General features: G+C 40.8%; 3 protein-coding genes and 1 long non-coding RNA gene across 5 annotated transcripts; 3 read left to right on the top strand and 1 right to left on the bottom strand.

Moving 5' to 3' along the window:
* The first annotated feature begins 48 nt into the window (after positions 1–48).
* On the top strand, positions 49–490 carry LOC119550478. Its single transcript, XM_037859166.1, has 2 exons — positions 49–290; positions 349–490. The coding sequence occupies exons 1-2, from the start codon at positions 71–73 to the stop codon at positions 417–419; spliced, it is 291 nt and encodes a 96-aa protein (XP_037715094.1). The 5' UTR covers positions 49–70; the 3' UTR covers positions 420–490.
* LOC119550477 (serine protease inhibitor 42Dd) lies at positions 479–2,002 on the bottom strand. The gene is made up of 4 exons (XM_037859165.1): positions 1,981–2,002; positions 1,029–1,912; positions 700–844; positions 479–634 (listed from the first exon to the last, which is right to left on the bottom strand). Exons 1-4 carry the CDS (start codon positions 1,997–1,999, stop codon positions 510–512), a joined length of 1,173 nt encoding a protein of 390 aa, XP_037715093.1. The 5' UTR covers positions 2,000–2,002; the 3' UTR covers positions 479–509.
* A 4,070-nt stretch (positions 2,003–6,072) lies between these two features.
* LOC119550877 lies at positions 6,073–7,945 on the top strand. Of its 2 annotated transcripts, none has more exons than XR_005219506.1 (2): positions 6,073–6,299; positions 6,896–7,945. It is a non-coding gene; the product is annotated as an uncharacterized LOC119550877 (long non-coding RNA). The 2 variants fall into 2 exon arrangements; XR_005219507.1 differs by having other exon boundaries at positions 6,932–7,945.
* An 11,116-nt stretch (positions 7,946–19,061) lies between these two features.
* LOC119551246 (cytochrome P450 9b2) lies at positions 19,062–21,089 on the top strand. The gene is made up of 4 exons (XM_037860489.1): positions 19,062–19,322; positions 19,389–19,893; positions 19,956–20,592; positions 20,802–21,089. The coding sequence occupies exons 1-4, from the start codon at positions 19,117–19,119 to the stop codon at positions 20,966–20,968; spliced, it is 1,515 nt and encodes a 504-aa protein (XP_037716417.1). The 5' UTR covers positions 19,062–19,116; the 3' UTR covers positions 20,969–21,089.
* Positions 21,090–21,299: the final 210 nt, after the last annotated feature.

Consider the following 21,299-nt stretch of genomic DNA (forward strand, 5'->3'; position numbering starts at 1 on the left):
ATGGAAGAGAGGAGTCCAATGTGTAAAATCATTCCCAATTCTAGAGCTTTTCAAATCGGACCACAGAGAAATGAATATCCACTGGCTTACGTTCTTGGTTGTGGCATTTTCTGCTGTTGAATTACCTAAAGTTGAAGCCTGGGTTCAGTCCGCAATAACCCAATGTGCCGCTTGTCCAGATCAATTCAAGGGCAAGTTGATCTGCGCCTTCCTCAACGGCTGCCACTTGGAGTTGGAATTCTGTGCCATGATGACCTTCAATTGTGGCCGTCAAATGCATCATAAACACTGTGAGGACTCTGCTTATATCTTAATAGAATACCTCTCACTAACTTGAGCTCCTTTCAGTGATCCTGGTGAAAAACGAGGGCAAGTGCGATCCAGTTCGGGGATACAAATGCGAGTTCATGGATTTCTAAGATCTGGCGGATGCTATCCGCATTTATTGATTGATGCAATGATTACATTTTAAGGTGCTTAATCTGAGTGAATGTGCGATGATGTGCTTATTAAAACTTGACAATATGTCCGGTGAAATAGACAGCGTGCTTATCGCGAATGATGAAAACAAACGGATGATCGGCCACGAAAGTCTTCGGGTCCAGGGGCAGAGACATGGGCACCCCAGCAGCATCTAAAAGGGGGGGGTCGAAAAAGAGGTAGTTTCTTCTGGTAATTTAGGAAACCCGTTTTACTTACAACTAACACCAGCCGCCTCGCATCCGATCTCGTTCACATCGATGAAGGTCTTGTGCTGGAACTTGGATATCCGAGTGCCAATGGGCGAGTCCTGGAAAATATTACTAAAGTCGGCGGCATCCGAGAACATGGCACTGATTCCCATCTTAAAAAAAGGGAGTAACCAAATTTTATAAAAAATACACTTCAAGTTTAAAGAACCTTCAAAATTACAAGGGAGAGAACAGTCCTAACCCTCTTAATGGGTTCCAAATTGAGTTCCTGAATAGTTTATAGCTCCTAGATCTAATCTCCCCTTGGAATATCATTATAGAGATCCCCTCTCTCACCTTGTTCAGCGTGGGTCGAAGGTCGGTGTCGAACTCGAACTTGAACTTGGGCAGATAGACGGAGACACTCTGCCACTGCCAGCGCTCCTCGAGCAGGCTGAAGTCCACGCCCTTGAGTCTCTGCTCCAGAACTTGGAGGCCGGAACGCTCGTTGGGCAGGATGAACCACATGGTCAGGTTGATGTTCTCGAAGAACAGCTCGATGGCCTTGGCGTCCAGTTCCGGATAGTCGGCATAGTAGTACCAGTTGTCGGCAAACATCGTGGGCACCTGGATGGCCTGGCTGTCGCTCAGCCAGAACTCGCGATCCCGGGTGTCCTCGTCGTTGAAGGGTCGTGCCCAGCGGGCCTTGAAGTAGATGGCGTTGAACAGGGCCACATTGGTGTCCGGCTCCAGGCTATCCACCACCCGCTCGATCTTGTCCTGTGTCTGCTGCTTGACCCACCGGTTGATGCGCTCCACGGCCTCCGTTTCGCGGCTGAAGTCCAGCGGTTCCACCTCGGAGTCAAAGTACTTCTGGGCCACCTCGCGGAAGTGGTCCGACACCTTGAGCTTCTCCCGGGTGTAGACCTTGTTGGCGATCTCCAGCACCGTCTTGGACTTGATGTACGAGTGCAGCAGGTTGTGATAGCTCTCGGCCAGCCCATCCTTGCTCTCCTTGGCGGAGGCGTGAAGGGTCTTCTGCAGCTCTGCGGCGGTTCTGCCCTCTGCTCCGTAGTAGGCCAGGCCAAGGGCCAGTTGGATGGAGACCGGCGAGATGATCACATTCTCATCCTGACGTTCCGTGGCCAGGGTTTGGAAGAGTTCGGTGGCGAAGAGGTTCCGCTCCTTGATCGTATTTCCATGCCCACAAGGCACCGAGATCAAAACCCCGAGTAGTATAGCTAGGAGAATTAAGAAAGAGATTAGTTTCCAAGGGGAGTTTTCGGAGATCTTGGGCTGGAGAGCTCACTGCTTAGCCAGTGGTTCATTGCGCCTGCGTCGACACCTCGAGACTAAAAGTGAAATGGCCCTGCCACCTGACATTTATAGCCGCCGGTCGGCCAGGAATCAAGACAAAGCCAAGCTAAGAACAACGTCGACCGAGGCAGCGACTGCGACTGCAGCTGAGGCAGAGCCTGATGCGCTTTGCATTACAAGCAGCACCAAGGAAAAGCAGTAAGAAAGGAAAGGATTCTGGGGCACAACGAATACCCTTTTTGTAATGATCTGTTGTAATGAGATATTGAACGAATTTAGCCGGAACTAGTAACTTAAAAGTTCTGTAAAGTTTTGTTATCCACCTTATTAGGATAATTATACTCTGGAGTAAGTTTTGAAAGTTGTTAATTTAATGTCCATTTGGTATATCACTTCTTCAACCTTAATGTCTTAAATATATATTTTACTTTCTAATAATTAACACTTTCCGTAAAATAAAAAGATTAATTCAGTTTTTATAGAATACTTTTACTTAAGCTACTAGCTAACTAACAGTAAGTTACTAGCTAGACTATAAAAACCAATGTTTGTCTTAGTTATGTAAACATCCATAATAACATAAATATTAATTTAAGCCAATGAGTCAGATATTTTTCAGATTATGTAATATCAACACTTAGATAAAGCTTTTTATAGATAAGTCTTCAAAATAAATCTTTCAAAGAAACAACCTGTCGCCTGAAGTTCGAATACCCTCTGTTATAGGGTAGAAAAAAGAAAGAAAGAAAGGAACTTGAAGGTGGATTGGGTTCTTAACCCGAGACCCAGGCAATACTGGGAAGAGTCTCAGCAGGTAATCTTCCCGTCTCTCTGGGATGGGATTGTTCGAGCATTCTCTCGGTCAGTTTCTCCACCTCGCGGTTTCTCTTTCTCCGACTCTCCGGCGGTGCACTTGAGTTTTTGTTGCCTTCGCCTGTTGCACTTGTTGCCCACCTCTCGCCTCGAGTGGCCGCCTTGGGATTTACTCTGCTGTCAAATTATTTACATGCATGCTTGGACCCAAGGCAAAAGCCAGAGAGCAGAGGCTGGGAAGTTCGGGATGGGATGGGGTGGGGATGATGAGGATGGGGCCCTGAGATCGGGATTGCATTAACTCTAATTTCTCGTTTACGAACACGAACCAAAATGTTCAGGTTTTATGGCCTTTGCATTTAATGAGTTATTTTCGTATTTGTTTAGATAATGCGTCCATAAACAAAAAGCAGCGGGGAAAACAAACAGCATTGCGCATAAATTGTTTATCGGGCTTGGAGTTACCCCCCCACCTCCTTATTCCAATTAACGGCAACACGCACACAAGAGATTACGAAATTTAAGAAACTCGGAAGACGAAAATCGAAATCAAATCTCAGCGGGCTCAGGTGAGTGCACAAAGACCCACAGACGATAGCCAATTTTTTATCATCAAAGACCTGGAGCGGGGTCTTGGGCCCCGATTCTCCCGCTGATTTATCAAAAGTCCCGAAATTCGCCGAGGTTATTTATGCACATTTTGTGTGAAATGCTAATAAATTTTAATGGAATTTTAAAAACATGCTTTATGGACCCGGAATGGAGGACTCCACCCGAAAGGTAAAAAAGAAGAATCGGGCACAAGGAAGCCCTCTTTTGTAAGGCTCTTCTTCGGGTGTCATAAATTGGCAGCTTCCGTGAGTTGTTGTGGCTGCCGTTGCTTTGACTGATGGGCTCCTTTAGCCCCGCTGATCTTGCATAATTACGATATAGATATAAGGACCAGAATCGAAGAGCTGATGGCAGCATTACAAAGCACAAAAACGAAACGCTCCAAACACTTTCAATCGGCGGCTGGGGATTGCGATCGGGATGGGGTTGGGGATGGGAGGCTGCCTTAAAAGCACAAAACCAGATTCGGTTTAACCTTATATAATTTACAAGCACCAGTGTGTGCAGAATGCGGTGTGTGTGAGTGTGTCCTGTCTCCTGGCAACGACCGACGAAGCGGTGCTGACCGTTCTGATTGAATGATTTCACTGATCGAGACAAAACATGTTAAAGATCGTGAGATGCCGGGCCGCAAAAGCTCTGTGGCAGCGGCTCTTGTCTCTCCAGATACACACAGCTGCCGGGATCGGATCGGATCGGATCGGGGAAGGGACTCAATCAGGACACTGAGCAAAAAGAGAGGGCAAAAGATTTAGATTAAAGTATCACTTATATAGTTAGGTACCCTTATACGTTGTGTGTAGACTATTTTGAATGGATCTAACTATTTTGCTAAAATATTGTTTGACACTTTGTTTACACGTTATTATACAAATAGTCACATATTTATTAAATGACATGCATTTATTGTTTATTTATACAAAATATTAGAACTCACTATGTGGAGGAACTTTAATAAATTGTATCTTCAAGGTGGTTATTTTTGGTCGTTGGTATTAATTCGTATTTTGAATATAGTCTTAAACCAAACCTACCCTTCACCTTGAATTGGCAGAAATGTTAACTAAAAAGACTTACCATAGTAAAATATAGTACGTTTTTGATAGAAAAAAAATTAAAAACTTAAAGAACTTTAATTAGCCATTTAATAAATGTATACTTAAGAAAATGTAATGTCTCTGTGTTTGAATTATAGATCAAAGAAAAAATTAAATGTAGTTGGAAGTTGGATTTTGAACTCATTATACCAATAACTATTATAAATTTATTTTTGGATATCTAACACCAACTACATAAGCCCAAATTTTAGGACACGTTTCGAATAAGGTCAAGTTTTTCGGTCACGTTGTATACGATATATCGCCGTTTATACCAGTTGTTAATAACAGTTACGGCTGCAGTTGGACCCCCAGCAATTAAAGTGCCCAGATACGAAAGATTTACTGCCGATCCTAGACATTCTACCAGCACTATAAATGTAAATAGAGAATTTGCAATTTCTCTCCGTGGATTCATCATGCAACAGCAGCAAAATGCTGCGGCTGCCGCTGTTGATAAAAATAAACTTGGCAAAAACGTCTTCCTCTCTTCTTGGAGCCCGATCCCGGGACGCGGCTTGGAAAAGCATAAGAATGATGAGGCAGCAACACGAATTATGTGATCGCTGCTGCATCTTGGCTTTCCTGCTGACTGTGTGCGTGCGAGTAACCCAAAACCAGTTGATGATAGAGCAGAAACACACAGCGCCCGGCTCGCAAAAACTCCCCAAACACCACCAAAAAAATAAATAAATAAATTTACAAGAAGAACAAAAACAATGGCAGCAATCGCTCTCCGCCTGCCTTTTGTTTCCCCACTGCTGCTGCTTTTTATAAACAATAAATTTGCACATAACTAAAACAGAATACTCGACATTTGCATAGTATCGAAGATGTATCCCCCAGGGGGATTCGTTCGGGCTGTGCGTGTCCGCCTGATGAAGGTGAACAATTGATGGGGCTTCTGGAGGGATGGGGACAGGGACGTGGAAGGGGTTCGTTATGGGTCTTTGATCGGAGATTGTGCGGGAGTCAAATGAGTGAGAGCCCTTGTCTAGCCGAGAACTCGACGAGCTTAATGTTACTGGCACTCATCATCGGTAATATCTTAAGGAAAACGGATAATAACCAAGAAAATATTTAAAGACCGGCTTAGAAAAGTTTAGCGCTTGATGAGACTTCTCAGTTTTACTAATTTCTAAAACGCCAGTTAATATGATGGTACTCTTGAGTAGGTGGACTTATAGCCAAGTACTAACCTTAATCAGACAATCAACGAAATATAAATAAACATTTTATTAAGCTATTTCTAAATTATAGGAAAGTTTTTGTTTTAAAGACTTTGTTGATTCAGTTTAGTAACTGCATTAACGGATTTCAGTCATGTCTTGTCTTCCTAACTAGGAATTGATTTATAAATTATGGTATATTTAAGACGGCGTAGACTACTTAAAATAAATCATAATAAGTACCATCAGCAAAGATACAATATCTGTCAATTTAAAGCTCCTCTGGAGACAACATCTCTATTTTATTCACTTCATCATAACCGTCAATTAAAATTAATAAAAGTTCGATGCAACTTTCCTCTGAGCGACCAGTCTGCTTGGAAATACCCCGGAGAAAAGTCTCGCAAATACGGTTGTAACAATAAAAAACAAATACTCTTCATGGTCATAAATTCTTATAAATAATATGCGAAATCGTCAAACGAAAGTTATCCGCTTGATGAAGGTCTGAGCTGGCTCTTCCGACCAGCTGTCATCTGCGAGGCGGTTTGGACACCACTCAGCCTCGTAACCCGCACCACCGGGTTCCACAGAGTGGGGACAACTTTTCTACAAGTGAGGTAATTAGCTAAATGCCGCAGCCCAATCTAATCGACAGCTCGGCGAGGCACTTTAGTGAAAACCGAGAGGCGTTGGTCAGCTCGATTTAGTCTACCGCGGGTCGGAAAAACTTTCATTCAATTGCAGCGGCGGCATCAAGTGAGCAGCAAATCAAGCGTAGTGCATATGCAAATAGACCCCTGCCACACTCCGTACACACACTCAGATTAATGTTTTGAAAATCAAATAGTACTCAAAGTTTTCAAACGACCGTTAAAAAAATCTTAATCCTATTATCTTTAATCCATTAAAAGCTGTCCAACATTTTTACAAGACTTATATTACCATCAATACAAAAATTAAAAGAAGAATGTCTTATGAACATATACAAATTTTCATTTTTGCTTGTTTGTTTTAAATTTGGAAACTCAAATGTCTTATAATACAGAGTATAAACATTTTTCTAAATAGTAGAAAACCAAACATAATTTCCTGACCATTTAAAAGACAATGTCCACTTTAAATAAGATCTTTTTGTTATGGGCCTGTAAGTTATGGGTTTTTAAAAATCCGTTGACCTAACTATGGTTTTTTTTCTTATCTCTCAAATAAAAAGGAATGTCAGACCATAAAGGAGTGCTACTCTTTTCAGTGCATTTTTCGAGACCGATTCCAAAGTCCGGCTCCCTGGCGGCGGCGGCGTTGTCCACTTGACCAGGCGACAGACCCAGCAACAACAACGCTGACAGGGACAAACGCAATGCAGCAACACCAAGAGCAACAGCAACTGCAACGGCAACAGCAACAACCACAGCTGCAACATGGATGACACGTCAATCTCGAGCTGCCCACTTGGTGCATGCAACAGGGAACTGGATTTGCCCATTCGAGAAGTTCCAGCCGCGACAAATTAAGCTGCAACGACCAGAACGACTCCTTGTACTTCCCATTAATTAGCACTAAAATAAACAGATCTGTGGCGAGGGGTCGGTGTCGGACCCTGGCCTTTCGTTTTCTACGAAATCACGGACATCTATCAGCAGCAACATGCCACACGACGTTGTAGACTGTCCGTTAAGGCATCTGACAGCCGCCTAAGCAGTCAATTGATATGCCCAAAGTGGGCACAGCCAACATCCAATATCCAGCATTCAGAATCCAGCCTCATAGAAGGGCACCAGCCATAGCCATCTAGCGAACCAACCAAATCGAATTCGATTGAAGATGCTGCCGAAGATGACGAGGAACGCTCCCGATATGATAGACAACATATCAATTTGGGGTGGCTGGTGCTTACCCCACCATTACACTGGAACAGCAGTTCCTAACTTAATGAATTCAGTTGGGTACTTGGAAACACCACAATTTTTATACACATGCTTCGTGGTATTTACAAAATCTAAGCATACATTGCTTAGATTTATTTTTTAAAGGTATAATTGCATTAGAGACTTTATTATTTAAAATCCAATTTTGAAAACAGTTTATCGAGCAATTTAAAAACAGTTTATAAACATCCTATAGCATAGTATCTTATTAAAACTAAATAAATAAATGATGTCCTAGACTTTAAGTCTTTTTGTTAATCCGTTCTTTTAGCAGAATATTGTATTGTTAGACTTGCTCTATACAGTCCCATACTACATAATAAATAATCCTGAATTTACATTTTCCACAAGTGACTACTGATTGTTTCATGTGCACGCCTCTTGCAATATTTGGGCAACCTTCGACGTTTATTTGTCTATCGGGCAGAAATGTGTCCATCATAAAATGTCAATTAGCTGATTGAAATCAGCGCATGCGATCCTCAATTATTTCAATTTATGGCCAACAGGAAATTGCGGCAACTGCCACTGCGCAGAACAAATGACATGATCAAGATGCCATTGCGGATTGGGCCTGGGATTTGGGCCTGGGTTTGGGTTCGGATTCATTCTCGGGATGGGTTTAGCCTCCAGATCTGGGCTGGGCCTCCTTCTATTTCGCCTTCTATTTCGATGGCGCTGTGCGGCTTTGGTGGCGTACTTTATGTAACGATCGCCATTCATGCAGCAGCAGCAGCAAATGTTGCAACTTTGCAATGCAAATTCTTCGGCGAAGATGCATTTGGAATGAAAATGTTTGGCCAAAGCACACTCTCAGCGGGAATTGGCACGATGATGATGATGATGATGATGATGGTGGTGATGCCACCATCCCATTTCCAGCCGGCGGACTGCAGCGATCATCCTCAGAAAATGGGGCTGTCTCCTCCGGCAGCTCAAAGCATTTGCCCTCCCGCTCTGTGCTTTTTCTTTTAGCCTTTTTGTGTATGCTAATTTGCTTGTCAAAATGACACATCGATTTGAAGGGAGGGGGTTACGAGAGATGCACAAAATCCAATGGGTCGTTTTCCTGAATTTCAAGCGAAAGCCCAAAGATATGCAACGATATTCTTCGATGACAAGCAATTTTCAGCAACAATAGAAAATATAGCATGCGACAAAAAACACAGTACACTGAGAAGTTGATTTATTTAAAAATGCTTAAAAGAAAAATCATATAATATAGCTTTTTATTATTTGTCAAGCTGAAAAGATACATGTTGCCCAGCAAGCTAAAAAAAATTGTATATTATTATCTTAGCTATTATTACTATTTTAAAATGTTCGACTATAATGCAAAATTTACAGGCGAACTTAAATTAAGCTATAGCTACGTGGCCTTAAGCTTAAAAATTAGATAACAAATTTCTTTATTCATTTCTTTACATCACTTGTAGCTACAAATATGTGTTTTATTAAATATCCAAAATTAAATACAATTATAACCTGCATTTTTAATTAAAGTAAAGTTAATATGTTTAGATACTCAAATTCAATGCAGCTGCAGTACAACATTTACCCAAAATATCATCAGTTAAAAACCAACCAAAAAGTCTATAAAAACCATGACAGTTCCAAGAGCAACAAAAAAAGAAGCTGCAACAGCAGCAGTTGCAACAATAGCGTGAGCAAAATTGAACTGTCTGTCGGTTTTTTGTGCAGTTTTGCTGCCACATTCAACCAGTTTATTGACATATGGGCCCGGCCTAAAAGCGTGTGAATAACAACAGAAGTTCAGGGCTTCCGCGAATTCTTTCCTCTTTCCATAACCGCTTTCTATGTAAATTCTCGCTATTTCTCTCCGCACACATATGAACGTTCTAAAAGCGGATTTTCCGCCGTTTTTTACGATCTGAAAGCGGGGTTATAGGACTATTCTGAGGTTGTGCCAATGGGAATGGGGATAGAGCTGTCGCTAAATTTACTGTTTGACACGCCCTGCCAAAATAGTTTTAGAGAGTGCGTTTTATGAGGCCCAGGCAGACAGCGGCGCCACACGAAAATGTGTTAATGTGCGAGATTCGGATTCGGATTAGGATTGGGATTGGGCTGGGGTTTGGAGGTTGAAGTGCAGACTGAGCCCCCGAAGTCTAAAGTGACATTTAAATGGGACCGCCCGAAAGTATGCTGTGACATGTGGAGTCGGAGTGGGTATACTGGGGTTTTCAGACTGGACGAGGAAACTGTAAGTGGGGGTGAAGGGAGCCAGAACACGGCTAAACAATTGCAAAAGTGTAAAATGCGTTAAGCCAACTGAAATGGGAAACCCTCGACCTCTTTGCCCCACCACGCATCCCCATCCCTGGTCTTAGCAACTTTTGTTGGTGCCCCAACTGCGACTTAGTTTCTACTTTGATGGATGTAAAGCTCTTTGTTGGGCGCGAGCACTGAAAATTGAGGAATATCGAGTAATTTGTGTTTTAAGATTGGCAGATTTAAAATTTTTGCAATCTTTTTTCAAATTGCTACATAATTACATGATATAAATAATAAAAATATTATTAAAAATTGGATGGATTGGGATTTTTTATATATAAAAGTATAAAGACGTTAAATAAAATATTTAAAGTTTTGAAAAACTTTGGGTAAAATATTAGTGATTCAATTAAATTTAAATATATCTGAAGGTAATTACTAATATGCATTTAACAAATATAGAGCTCTATATCAAATTAGAAAAATTGGACAGCTTTACTAATATCATTTCATGAATTTGTCTGTGTTGTATAAACAAGGGCTATTATAATGTTATGTGTTAGAGGCATTCATAGCATTAACATAGTAATAGTGTCATTCAGTAAACCTAACCATTCATCATTAGAAAATTGTGATAATTGTAATAAATGTTTTTTTGGTTTCCTTTAATTTCCTAATCAAGACCATTGATATTTTATATGATTTCTCAAAAACTAAAATGTCTTTTAATTTTTTATGCACAGCAAAGCCAAATTAGAAAGGATATTTGAGGTTTCAAATTTCCTTTCTAAAGTAACTTGGTTTTCCTCAGTGTGAAAATGTTTCACATGTGGATAAGTGCGTATGTGTTTGTGCTGGATTTATTTGTGGCAACACAAAGATTTTTTAATGGCATCTTTTGTAGCAATTTTTTATACACTCACCCCGGCTCAAACCCAAAGCCATTTCATAAGCACCCCGCGTGTGAGTGGGTGGGTGGGTGTATTTCAGTGGGAGGGAGCATTCGGAATGGCTCCCCAAGACGAGGCGTTGGGGGTTTAAGTCTGAGAAACTCTTTTTAGCACAAATAAACTTGGCTACATTGTTGCCCGGCTTTTGGCCATCCCTTCCCCCCGAAAACACACACTCGCAGCGGGGAGGAAATGGAATGCCTTTGAGTGTGTGCACTCAGGCAAGGTGTTTGCCTGTTAAATTATATAACAATGCAATGAACTGTAAAATACGCAGCTAAGTGCTGCTCCTTAGAGCTCCGACTACTTGGTCTCAAGTGCTGAATATGTGGCTGAAACGAGGAGAAAAGATGGTTTGGGGTGGAAAACTAGAAAACATTATAATTGGACCGAGGTGACAGAAGGCCTTTGTGGCCACACAGAAACCATTAACTTCCTTAATTAGAGCATGCCAAATTAAATGGTCAAAATATGCAAATGCTTAGGTTCAGAGGGAAGACAGTCCAGAGTTATGTACCAGGAAGAAATAACACTAAATAAGCTTTGACATTAATAAGCAAAATAAGAACTTGATTGGGGGAAAATTTATAATGTATAAGCAACATTATCAACTTTCTGACAAAAACAAATATTTATAGTAAGATACAAATCCTTAAAATAAGGTAAATTTAATCTAATCAACAATTCACTAGGACGTATATTCCTTCACCTCAAGGTCAACCCCCAACTCCCCAATCAGGCAGAATTCCTAGCACGCCACGAATCGCGTTAAATAATGAAAAACTAAATTAAACATTAAGATAATAATAAAATGTGAAAATTATACAGCGCCAACCGTTGCTTTATAAAACAAACACACGCGGAAAATTCAGGGGTCAAGCACGCTAATGTGGGCTAAATATGAATTACCGCGTAAATATATGGTGCGCAGCTAATTAAATCATAATGAGTTCTACACATGCAGCCGAGGTTCAGGGTAAAAATCAATTAAAGTTGGCATACTTTCTGGGTGCCGCCTTTTTTCAGTGTGCGTGCGTGTTTCAGGCTAAACACATATAGGACGAAACTTTTCCATTTTGTGGTAAACGCTTTAATATGGTAACAAAACCGAGAACCATTTAAATTCAAATCGAACCCAAATGACTTTACTTATATGCGAAATTGAAGGCAACTTGGGGAGGTTTGGCAAAGAAGTCGTGGAAAGCTCTGGGGTCCTCACCCTCGTAAAAACTCTAAAAGAAATAAGCACTGCGACCCTTAATTTAAAGATTACTTTTCCCCCCATTTGGTTCTGTTTGCTTTCAATTGTTTTTATCAGTTTACATTCGAAAGTAACGAAACAAAAAATAACAGGGGAAAAAGACAGAACGACAAACAAATAAAATTCATCTACCGAGGGGGAGAGTAGAGATTTAGCTATGATTTAGTTGGGGAAATCGCTGAAAAACACATAAGCTTTTTGCTCCCTTTGGCTCTGGGTTTTATTGGCATTGCTGTCAGCGGAATTCAGGGGAGTCGAGCCAGTGCTTCTATTTGTTTCGATTTGTTTGAGCAGCAGCTGGGAACCAAACTGAAGTCGGGTGCTGAGAGCTTCGATTTAATTGAAACTTTGCTCATTAAATGCCTGAGTGAAGGAATGAAAAGTTTCTCCACATTTTGCATACTTTCGCGGCGCAGATGAACAGCGTTCTGCATTACTCATATTTATCGGGGGGTGGGGGAAATGGAATGCAGACAAGGTGTCTCAAGACATTGCAAATGAAATATAATAAATGATGTCACACGAGGCGATGAGCGGCAGCTTGTCAAAAACACATGTGTCTGAATGGGACGCCACCAGCAGATGGGAAGGTGGAGTGCACTGCTAAAAATTAACCCTACACAATATAATATAGATGTCAAGAAAAAGTTCTATTATTATTATTATCATACGTTCGACTATAACGTAAAGTTCACAGACGATCTTAAATTAAGCTATAGCTAAGTGGCCTTAAGGAAGTTCCATTATTATTTCGGAATTGTACTGCAAATTGGGTTTAAAAGCAAAATTACTATTTTTCTATTCAGAAACTAGATTATGGTCAGAGGTTTTTGATTGCCCTTTCTGATTGCTTTCTGTTTTAGGCAAGAAATCCAAGTATGATTTATATCCATTCTGGCAAACTCAGTATATTGAAAATCTCCATGTTATTATAATTTTAGGAAAACAATTTTAAATTTAATCAAATCTGCCACAGAGAAAATTAATGGATCATTTTTCAATAATTCTTTAATACTAGTTTTAAAAGGAAAATAAGAGCCAATAAAAATATAGCTTAGTAATAATTATAATGATATGGGCATATGTTTACTCTTTTGCCAGCTCCGTGATAAAGCCAGCTTTAAGTCAATTGTGAAATTCTTAATAAAATATTAGATTCATAACATATTTTTATAAATTTCAAGATCTTATTCTTTAACTCAAAAACTTTCTTGGTGTAGGAGCAGATGAAGCCCTCAAAAGTAGACAATAATAATGATGGTTCCGCAAGCAGGGAAAAACCTCTGCTCGAGCACCGTTCCACTTCTGATCCATTGTGTTCCGCTGCATAAGGTTCCGCTCTGTTCTTGTTCTGTTACATTTGCGCTGACTGATGAGACAATTTGTCATTTGCCACAGACGCGACTCGGAAAGTCTGAAGAGCCGGGGCTGGTTGACAACCGCTGAAGGGGGAACTAGTGTAAGGATCTAGCACCAACTGGGACCAGCCACCCCTCGGACCAACTACTCCAAAAGCTGCATCAGCTGGCCGTAGAATAATCATAATTCCCCAAACCACCTCGCAACAGCCAAAAAACGAAAGTGAAGAGCCCAAATGCAAATACTCATGAGGGCCAGGAGGGCTGGAGACCCCAAAAAGTCGGCTGACCAAATAGCTGCTGGCCCTCTGGACCCAAAGAACAAAGTGCGATTATCTGGCAAGGACCCGGCTATGAATAATTATTAAAAATTTAAGAGCGCACGCACTCCATTCGTGGGCATAAAATAAAAATTTAATGGCATTTAAGTGGCCCCCGGCATGTCCTTTATATGTATGTGGAGAGGAGCCCCAGTCCCCCAGAAGCTGAAAAAAATATATTTTCTGGCAGGCACAATTAATATTATGGCGTGCCAGCCAAAGTTGATGTGGCACCTTGCCCAGCCCCCGGGAAAAAAGCACAGGAAGCACTTAGCGTCGCAACATGCGAAATAAAAAATGGTGCCGCCTGCTTTTCAGTGGAAAACGAGGTGGGGGAGCCGAGCCATTGAACTTGTTTCGGGTGGCTGGCAAAGGTCGTCGAGGAGTCAGAGTCGCAAAAATGAAAAGCCAAATAAATAATACCAGGCCGAACGAACAGGACAGTAAAAATGCCCATAAGTGCCGGGCCATAACTCAAGCTCGACTTTATGCTCGGTCCAATTACCTTGTCTCGTTAAAAATTGCCCGCTGCCTTTGTTCGGCCTTATCGTCTCGCTTATCGGGGGCACACTGTCGGGCAGGGCCTAATTGAGCTAATTCCCAGCCGGATCCGTTCTTAAAGCTATGTAGCTCTCGGCATCCATCAGTCGCGCCGGAGTTGCAAACTTATGCAAAATAAAAACGAGGCGTGTACGTGACCAAGTGCGTAATATGCAAAAAGTTGAGCCACCTCCCTACGCCCTGCGAATCGCAAATGAATGTCAGCCAAAGGACGAGCACACACCATTTATATATATGTTATATGTTTATCCTGCGAGGGAAGGAGTCGGGGCTTGTCAGACAAGTCATGGCCATGTAGGATCACCGGAGCAACGCCATTTGAATTCCTAAGCAGGCAAACAAGCAGGAGTCTACGTGGCTTGAGCTGGAGGGAAAAGTAAAAGTTTTCCTTTAATTTCGGACAATTTATTTTAATTTGCCGGAAAAAGGAGCCGGCATTCTGGCATTCTCACTTGCAAATCATGTGGCGTGCAATTAGGCGACGCTTTCACTAACAACAAAGGCGAATCGCAAGTAATTTGAATGGAGTGACATGGAGACTAGCACTGTCAACAGCCCGATTCCCCGCTGAATTTGCAGGGCCAGGAGTCATTTCCCCGGTCGCCTCGACAGCTGCTGAACACGGTGCGTATGATTGATGCAGACTACCAGACGCCGCAAATGTAATTTGCGAGTGTTCCTCCCTCTCTTTAGCTCTTTGGGGATTCCTTTGACGGATGAAGTTTCGCATAGTTTTTGGCCATCCCAAAACCACGTTGAATGTTAAAGTACCATTTTGGCACTTATGAAAAATGAGCGCATTCAGGAGTGCTACCAAATCTTTTTTAACTGAAGGTCTCAGCTGCAGTTTTGGGAAATATTTCTATACATGTTAAAAGTTACAACCATAGTAGAAATTGTGCAAAACAAAAGCGACACAAATTATAAGCAGCGTCTTAAAGTTTTTAGCACACCCCTCAGAATTTTATTTTACTATATAGCTTATAAATCCAAAATAGTTCAGCAATATCTGGATATACACCCAGAAGAAACATTTTCTTGATTTTAAGGAACAATGGACTAAAAATGATGAAAAATATTTTTAAAAGTCTTTAAAAATGTGCTACACTTGTATATTTAAGGACTAAATGGGCTTAATTCCAAATGGACTTATATATTTTTAAGGGGCTTATTTTTTAAGCCATGTATAGCCTTGGCATTTTTAGTACACTATTCCTTAAACTAAGATCAACGTCTAAAATCGAAGTAAATTTTTTTCCTGAGTTGATCTACCCCAGAACAGAACATTGACCTACAATTTGAAAAACACCTAAATCTTTAAACACAATAAAAATTATTTTTCCATAGAAGTCAAAAGGTAAGAAAGGTCTTCTTTGTTTTACTCTAAGTAAAGTGGATTCTTAAAGCGGCGTTGATCTTCGTTTTGGCCGAGGTAAATTCAATCAAGTCTCTCCATTTGCAAGCCAAATTGAAAACATATGTTCCAGCTTGGCATTTTCCCCGAACTTAAGACAAACAGGCAGTGCGGAGTGGGAAAGCTACTTAAAAATGTTGCACACGTACAGCCAATTGTGAGCAAACAGTCCAGGGGAAGGAGCCCCGGGGTGGAGTCAAGGAACTTTGCCGCCACATCCCAAATTCCCCTGACAGGCTGGCAGAGGCAGCTTCATCGGGCTTCCACGTCCACGTCCGCCTCGTCTACATCTCCATCGTCATCATCATCGGGCACATCATGAGGCTCATCAGCATCAACTTGTCTGTCCCTACATCGCCCCAAGAGCTACTAAATTTCACGCAATCACGACCACACACACAGAGTCCTTCGTCCTTCTTCAATTTTCCGTAGCTTTTTTTGTGTGCCGGCAACTGCCTAATAAAATATTTAGTTGCTGGGAGTCATTGACAAGTTTGCAGACAAGGTTCCTTGGGTTTGTGGTCTCTTTATGCTCCTTGATGAGACAGATACGAGGATGTCAGGTGAGTTGTGCCCGTTTCTCACCTACTGCCTGCCATCTATTCCCCAGCACTGAAAAAAAAAGTTCTAGTGAACTCAAATATTTATAGCTTAACTTTAGGTAATAATGTAAGCTATGGAGAAAAATGTGGCCAGGTCTGAAATGAAAAATCTTTGTTCCTTATAGATACATGGATTAATTTCCCTAACTGTTATTAAACTTTTTTTTCAGTTCACCGATTTGCGTCCCTCGGTTTTTACGAGGCCCCAAACGTATTAAACGGTCATTGAAACCGTTTTGCACCAGGAAATAATGAAAAATTCAAAAACCAATATTTAAAAAGCCATCAAATCAAACAAAGTGCAACAATGTGTGATCCCAAATCGGCAGCCCTCCGTTCCATTTGGGGTATCCTTTCAGCGTTTAATATCTCATCAAGTGTTACGCTTTACGACTACTTAAAACCCCATAAAAAGCGAAACAGAATAAAACTGTGGCAAGGAACAGGCAGCCGAATCCCAAACAAAATCAACGCCGAAAGCCGTAAATTTCCTCCCGTCGGTTTCAGACGGGTTTTCCAGGAAAAAGCTGCTGAAAGGAAAGCGAAAGGAAATGCAAAAAGCGAGAAAGCAACAGCAAAATAGCTACAAAGGCAGCGACAGCAGCAAGATTTAATGATGCAGCATGATTTGCGCATAAAAAGGAGCGGAATAGAATAGAATGAAATGGAATAGAAGGGGCGGGGGGCGTGGCAGGGGGCCTTACAGCCTGACAGACATCGGCAACTGCTGGGCAAGCTTTGATAAAATGCAGCACTCACATCCACAATCACTTACATCCTCCCATACGACACATACTATGTGTACGAACATATATATTCTAACACTTTAGTTGCGCATAAAATGTAAAAGGACTTTTCATGTGGGCCACAGCAGGGAAAATGGAAAAGCAGCTGAGTTTGCTGGGCAAGCAATGTATGCACATATATACCGGAATTTGAATGCATGCCTGCGTCGAAGGGGTGAATAAACCCTTATGAATACAGAAAAGCTACAGTGGATACTAGAAAAAAACCCGGTTAACTTATACTCGGAAATAGATTTTTGTCACTAATTAAAAATTTTAGAAAATATAGGTGAACATGGAACATGTTTATATTTTAATATACTAAAATACTGAATCAAGGCTTTTCTTATAATAGAGAATATATGGCACATGCGACACTTATTCCAGATACAATTCGGGTCAGTAAAATATTTAAACGACTTCAATGAAATAATTTATTTTTGTAAAAGTCCTGTCGCTAAAATTTAGAGGAAAAGGATTTTACGAAATAGGACAGAGCAATATATCTTAAATTAATTTAAATTAAATTAAATAATATTGATATTTTAGCTGCGTTATTGTTACAATGTAAAATAATCTTCATCAGGCATTGCTGAATAATACATTCAATTCGTTGGTACCCTCATCAATACCTATCAATTAAATATTTTCTGCCACAAATTTCTAAACTCGACGAAAAGGGAAGTAGAAAATAAAACAAAACATACCTCGATAACAAAACTGACTAAATATTTAATTATGTTTCTTAGCTTTCGGCTAATTTGATGTTTTAACCGTTTGCTAGTTACTTTGTTTTTGTTGGTGGCTTCAACTTGCCTTGGGTCAATATGCTAAAATATTAAAACAGCGAACCCCAAGATCAACAAAAGCTTCGAGTGGAAACCCCCTGTCGGGTCGGGTTTACATCATATTCAGCTTGACTGATATGACAAACTGGAGTTCTAATATGATGACATAAGCATAGCGCTAAAAGTTTGAGAATCATAATTAAACAAACGATGGTTCTGTCAGAATTTTTAAGTGACCAGCCTTTTTGCAGGCCACACAGTTAATGATGGTTATCAAAGTTTCGTTCTTGGTGAAGAAAGTGCTGCAAATTATATAATTATTTCATCAGCTACAGTCCAAAAATGGTATCAGTGGTATGATAGCTAAATAACGCACCCTTATCAGTAATTGAGACTGCGTTTTTACAACAACTTCAAGCCGTTTTTTTCAAAGGGGGATAATGAAATAAATATTATTATATTGCAATAAGTCTAACATGCCCTTTTATATCGTTCTGTTTATTTATGAACTCAATCTAATTATCGCATTTGAATAAGCCTTAATTTTGTCATACGTCTACAATTAAAAACAATTCCCAAGTTATATACGCTAAATGCATTATAAATGGATTCGCAACACAATACCGAGAAACTGAGCAGTGTGGAACCAATTTAATGTTAGAAAGGTATGAAAATAGTTTAAAGCGTAATACAAATGCGTTTATCGTTTTGAAAAAGATAATAATTAATCATAGGTAATGATATGAGATATTCCAAAGGCTATCTTGTTTCGATGCTGTTCCAATTAAGAACAGAAAAGAAACATAACAGATCAAGGGTTATTCAAATTTAAAATTCGGCCCTTTTGTAGTACTGTGTTATTATTTGTTGTTACAAATTATATTAAGCTGGCAGATACAGTTTTGATTAGATTGTTATAGAGAAAAGAGTGCTTAGAACCTCTCTCAGTAGATAAACAAAAGTGTAAACAAATACGAGCAACACTTGTATTATTCTGGCAAACCACACTGATTGTTTAAAGAGAGCGGTAGATAGACGCTTTTTGCTTGAGTTGATGACAACAAAAGTGGAAATAAAGCTTCTAACCTGTTGAGAATGCAGATAGAGGTTTATCTACATACAAATCGATTACATACGTATTTCTGATTACGTGGGGTATAAAATGCGCTTTCGGGCAATTGTGAAACTCAGTTCGCAATAAATTCTCCGGGTGGTAGAACGTAACTTTCCTCGCAATGGCTGTCCTAGAAATTGGTTTGGCTCTCCTGGCCATCGGTTTTCTGATCTACAAATGGAGTACGGCTACCTTTAAAACCTTTGAGGAGCGGAAATTGCATTTCGAAAAACCGTATCCATTCGTCGGAAATATGGGTGCATCTTTCTTCCAGAGAGCCTGCTTTCAGAAGCAGCTATCCGAGTTCTACGATCGCACTCGTCAACAGTGAGTAGTTCACAACACAACAGTTTCATATTGAAATATTGCTAGGCAACTTAATTGAAATTTCAGCAAACTTGTGGGCTTTTTTAATCTACGCACCCCCATGATCACGCTGAATGATCCGGAGCTGATCAAAAAGATCTGCGTAAAGGACTTCGACCACTTTCCCAACCACCAGCTCTTCATAACCTCCAACGAGCGCCTTATAAACGACATGCTCAGCGTGATGAGAGACCAGCGATGGAAGCACATGAGAAACACCTTGACCCCGGTCTTCACGGCGGCCAAGATGCGTAATATGTTCACCCTGATGAACGAGAGTTTCGCGGAGTGTCTGCAGCACCTGGACACCTCGGAAACTCTTCCCGGAAAGAAGGGTTTTGAAGTGGACATGAAGGTTCTGTGCAACAAGCTCTCCAACGACATTATCGCCACTACAGCGTTTGGACTGAAAGTAAACTCGTATAAGAACCCGGATAATGAGTTCTACGACATCGGGCAGTCACTGGTTTTTTCCCGCGGAATGCAGTTCTTTAAGTTCATGCTGGCCTCAATGGTGCCTAAGATTTTTAACGTAAGTGCATTCAGAAGATTTATACAGTGAAACTGTTTCTAATTTATTTATTTATTTTTTAGTTCTTTAGACTGACAATCTTTGAAGCCGGCAAAGTGGAGTACTTTGTTCGCCTGGTTGTGGATGCCATTAGGTACCGGGAGAAGCACAATATCTCGCGTCCCGACATGATCCAGCTGCTGATGGAGGCCAAGAGGGAGTCGGAGGATAACTGGACTGACGATGAGATTGTGGCCCAGTGCTTCATTTTCTTTTTCGCCGCCTTCGAAAACAACTCCAACTTAATCTGCACCACCACCTATGAGCTGCTCCATAATCCCGAAGTCCAAGAGCGTTTGTACGAGGAGGTGAAGGAGACCCAGGAGGCTCTGAAGGGAGGTTCCCTAACTTACGATACTGTGCAAAAGATGACCTACATGGACATGGTTATTTCCGAATCCCTCCGAAAGTGGACTTTGGCCGCCGCCACCGATCGTCTTTGCTCCAAGGATTACACCCTTACGGATGAAGATGGCACCAAACTCTTCGACTTCAAAGTGGGCGACCGCGTCAACATCCCCATCTCTGGGCTGCACTTGGATGACCAATACTTCCCGGAACCCAGAAAGTTTGACCCGGATCGGTTTAGCGAAGAACGTAAGGGAGAATTGGTGCCCTACACCTACTTGCCTTTTGGCGTAGGACCTCGAAACTGCATAGGTGAGTCAAGGAAAAATAAGAAGATTTCTACGAGATTTCCTTTGAATGCTGTTGGTTATCTTCTGCTTATTTTTTAGGCATTTATAATTTTTGTTAGGGTGCACACCTGCAGTATTTTAAGTTTAAGATATAGCTAGTGCCCATATACCAGGTTTTAAAATAGTAGCCAATCATAAATGATATTGTACCTACCATTTAAATATTTGCAGGAAACCGATATGCTTTAATGCAGGTCAAGGGCATGCTATATAACCTCCTGCTAAACTACAAGATTGAGGCTTCCCCCAGGACCACCAAGGATCTGTGGGGATCTGCACGAGGCTTTAACTTTACCCCCCGGACTGGCTTCTGGATGCACTTGGTTCCGCGAAAGTAAAATGATGTGGATACCAAACAGACTACTCAGCTATTTTAAAATAAAATGCACATAAATACATAACATTTAACATTTAATGGACACTTGTTAATATTGCACAATAAAAGTTGTACCGATTTAATTTTGTAACGAAATGTTTTAACTCGAATTCTATTTTAAATTGTTAAAGGGAAGAACTGAACATATATATATAAATATATGAACATAAATATATAACAAGGAAGAACGCTATAGTCGAGTACCTCGACTATCAGATACCCGTTACTCAGCTAAAGGGACCAAAGGGAAATGGAGATATGCAAGCAGCAAAGCGAGATTTAAATGCGCCACC

This window comes from Drosophila subpulchrella, chromosome 2R (genome assembly GCF_014743375.2).
Source record: "Drosophila subpulchrella strain 33 F10 #4 breed RU33 chromosome 2R, RU_Dsub_v1.1 Primary Assembly, whole genome shotgun sequence".
In the NCBI taxonomy this organism is placed as follows: Eukaryota; Metazoa; Arthropoda; class Insecta; order Diptera; family Drosophilidae; genus Drosophila; species Drosophila subpulchrella.

What these genes read in the sequence shown, in the direction of transcription:
- LOC119550478 (XM_037859166.1), top strand. Translation starts at nt 71, where the DNA reads ATGAATATCCACTGGCTTACGTTCTTGGTTGTGGCATTTTCTGCTGTT. An exon ending in TCAAATGCATCATAAACACT is followed by an intron (nt 291 to 348) that starts GTGAGGACTCTG and finishes AGCTCCTTTCAG; the next exon opens with TGATCCTGGTGAAAAACGAG.
- LOC119551246 (XM_037860489.1), top strand. Translation starts at nt 19,117, where the DNA reads ATGGCTGTCCTAGAAATTGGTTTGGCTCTCCTGGCCATCGGTTTTCTG. An exon ending in TGGTGCCTAAGATTTTTAAC is followed by an intron (nt 19,894 to 19,955) that starts GTAAGTGCATTC and finishes TTTATTTTTTAG; the next exon opens with TTCTTTAGACTGACAATCTT. An exon ending in AGGACCTCGAAACTGCATAG is followed by an intron (nt 20,593 to 20,801) that starts GTGAGTCAAGGA and finishes AAATATTTGCAG; the next exon opens with GAAACCGATATGCTTTAATG.
- LOC119550477 (XM_037859165.1), bottom strand. An exon ending in TTCGACCCACGCTGAACAAG is followed by an intron (nt 845 to 1,028) that starts GTGAGAGAGGGG and finishes CCTTTTTTTAAG; the next exon opens with ATGGGAATCAGTGCCATGTT. An exon ending in CGAGGCGGCTGGTGTTAGTT is followed by an intron (nt 635 to 699) that starts GTAAGTAAAACG and finishes CCCCCCTTTTAG; the next exon opens with ATGCTGCTGGGGTGCCCATG.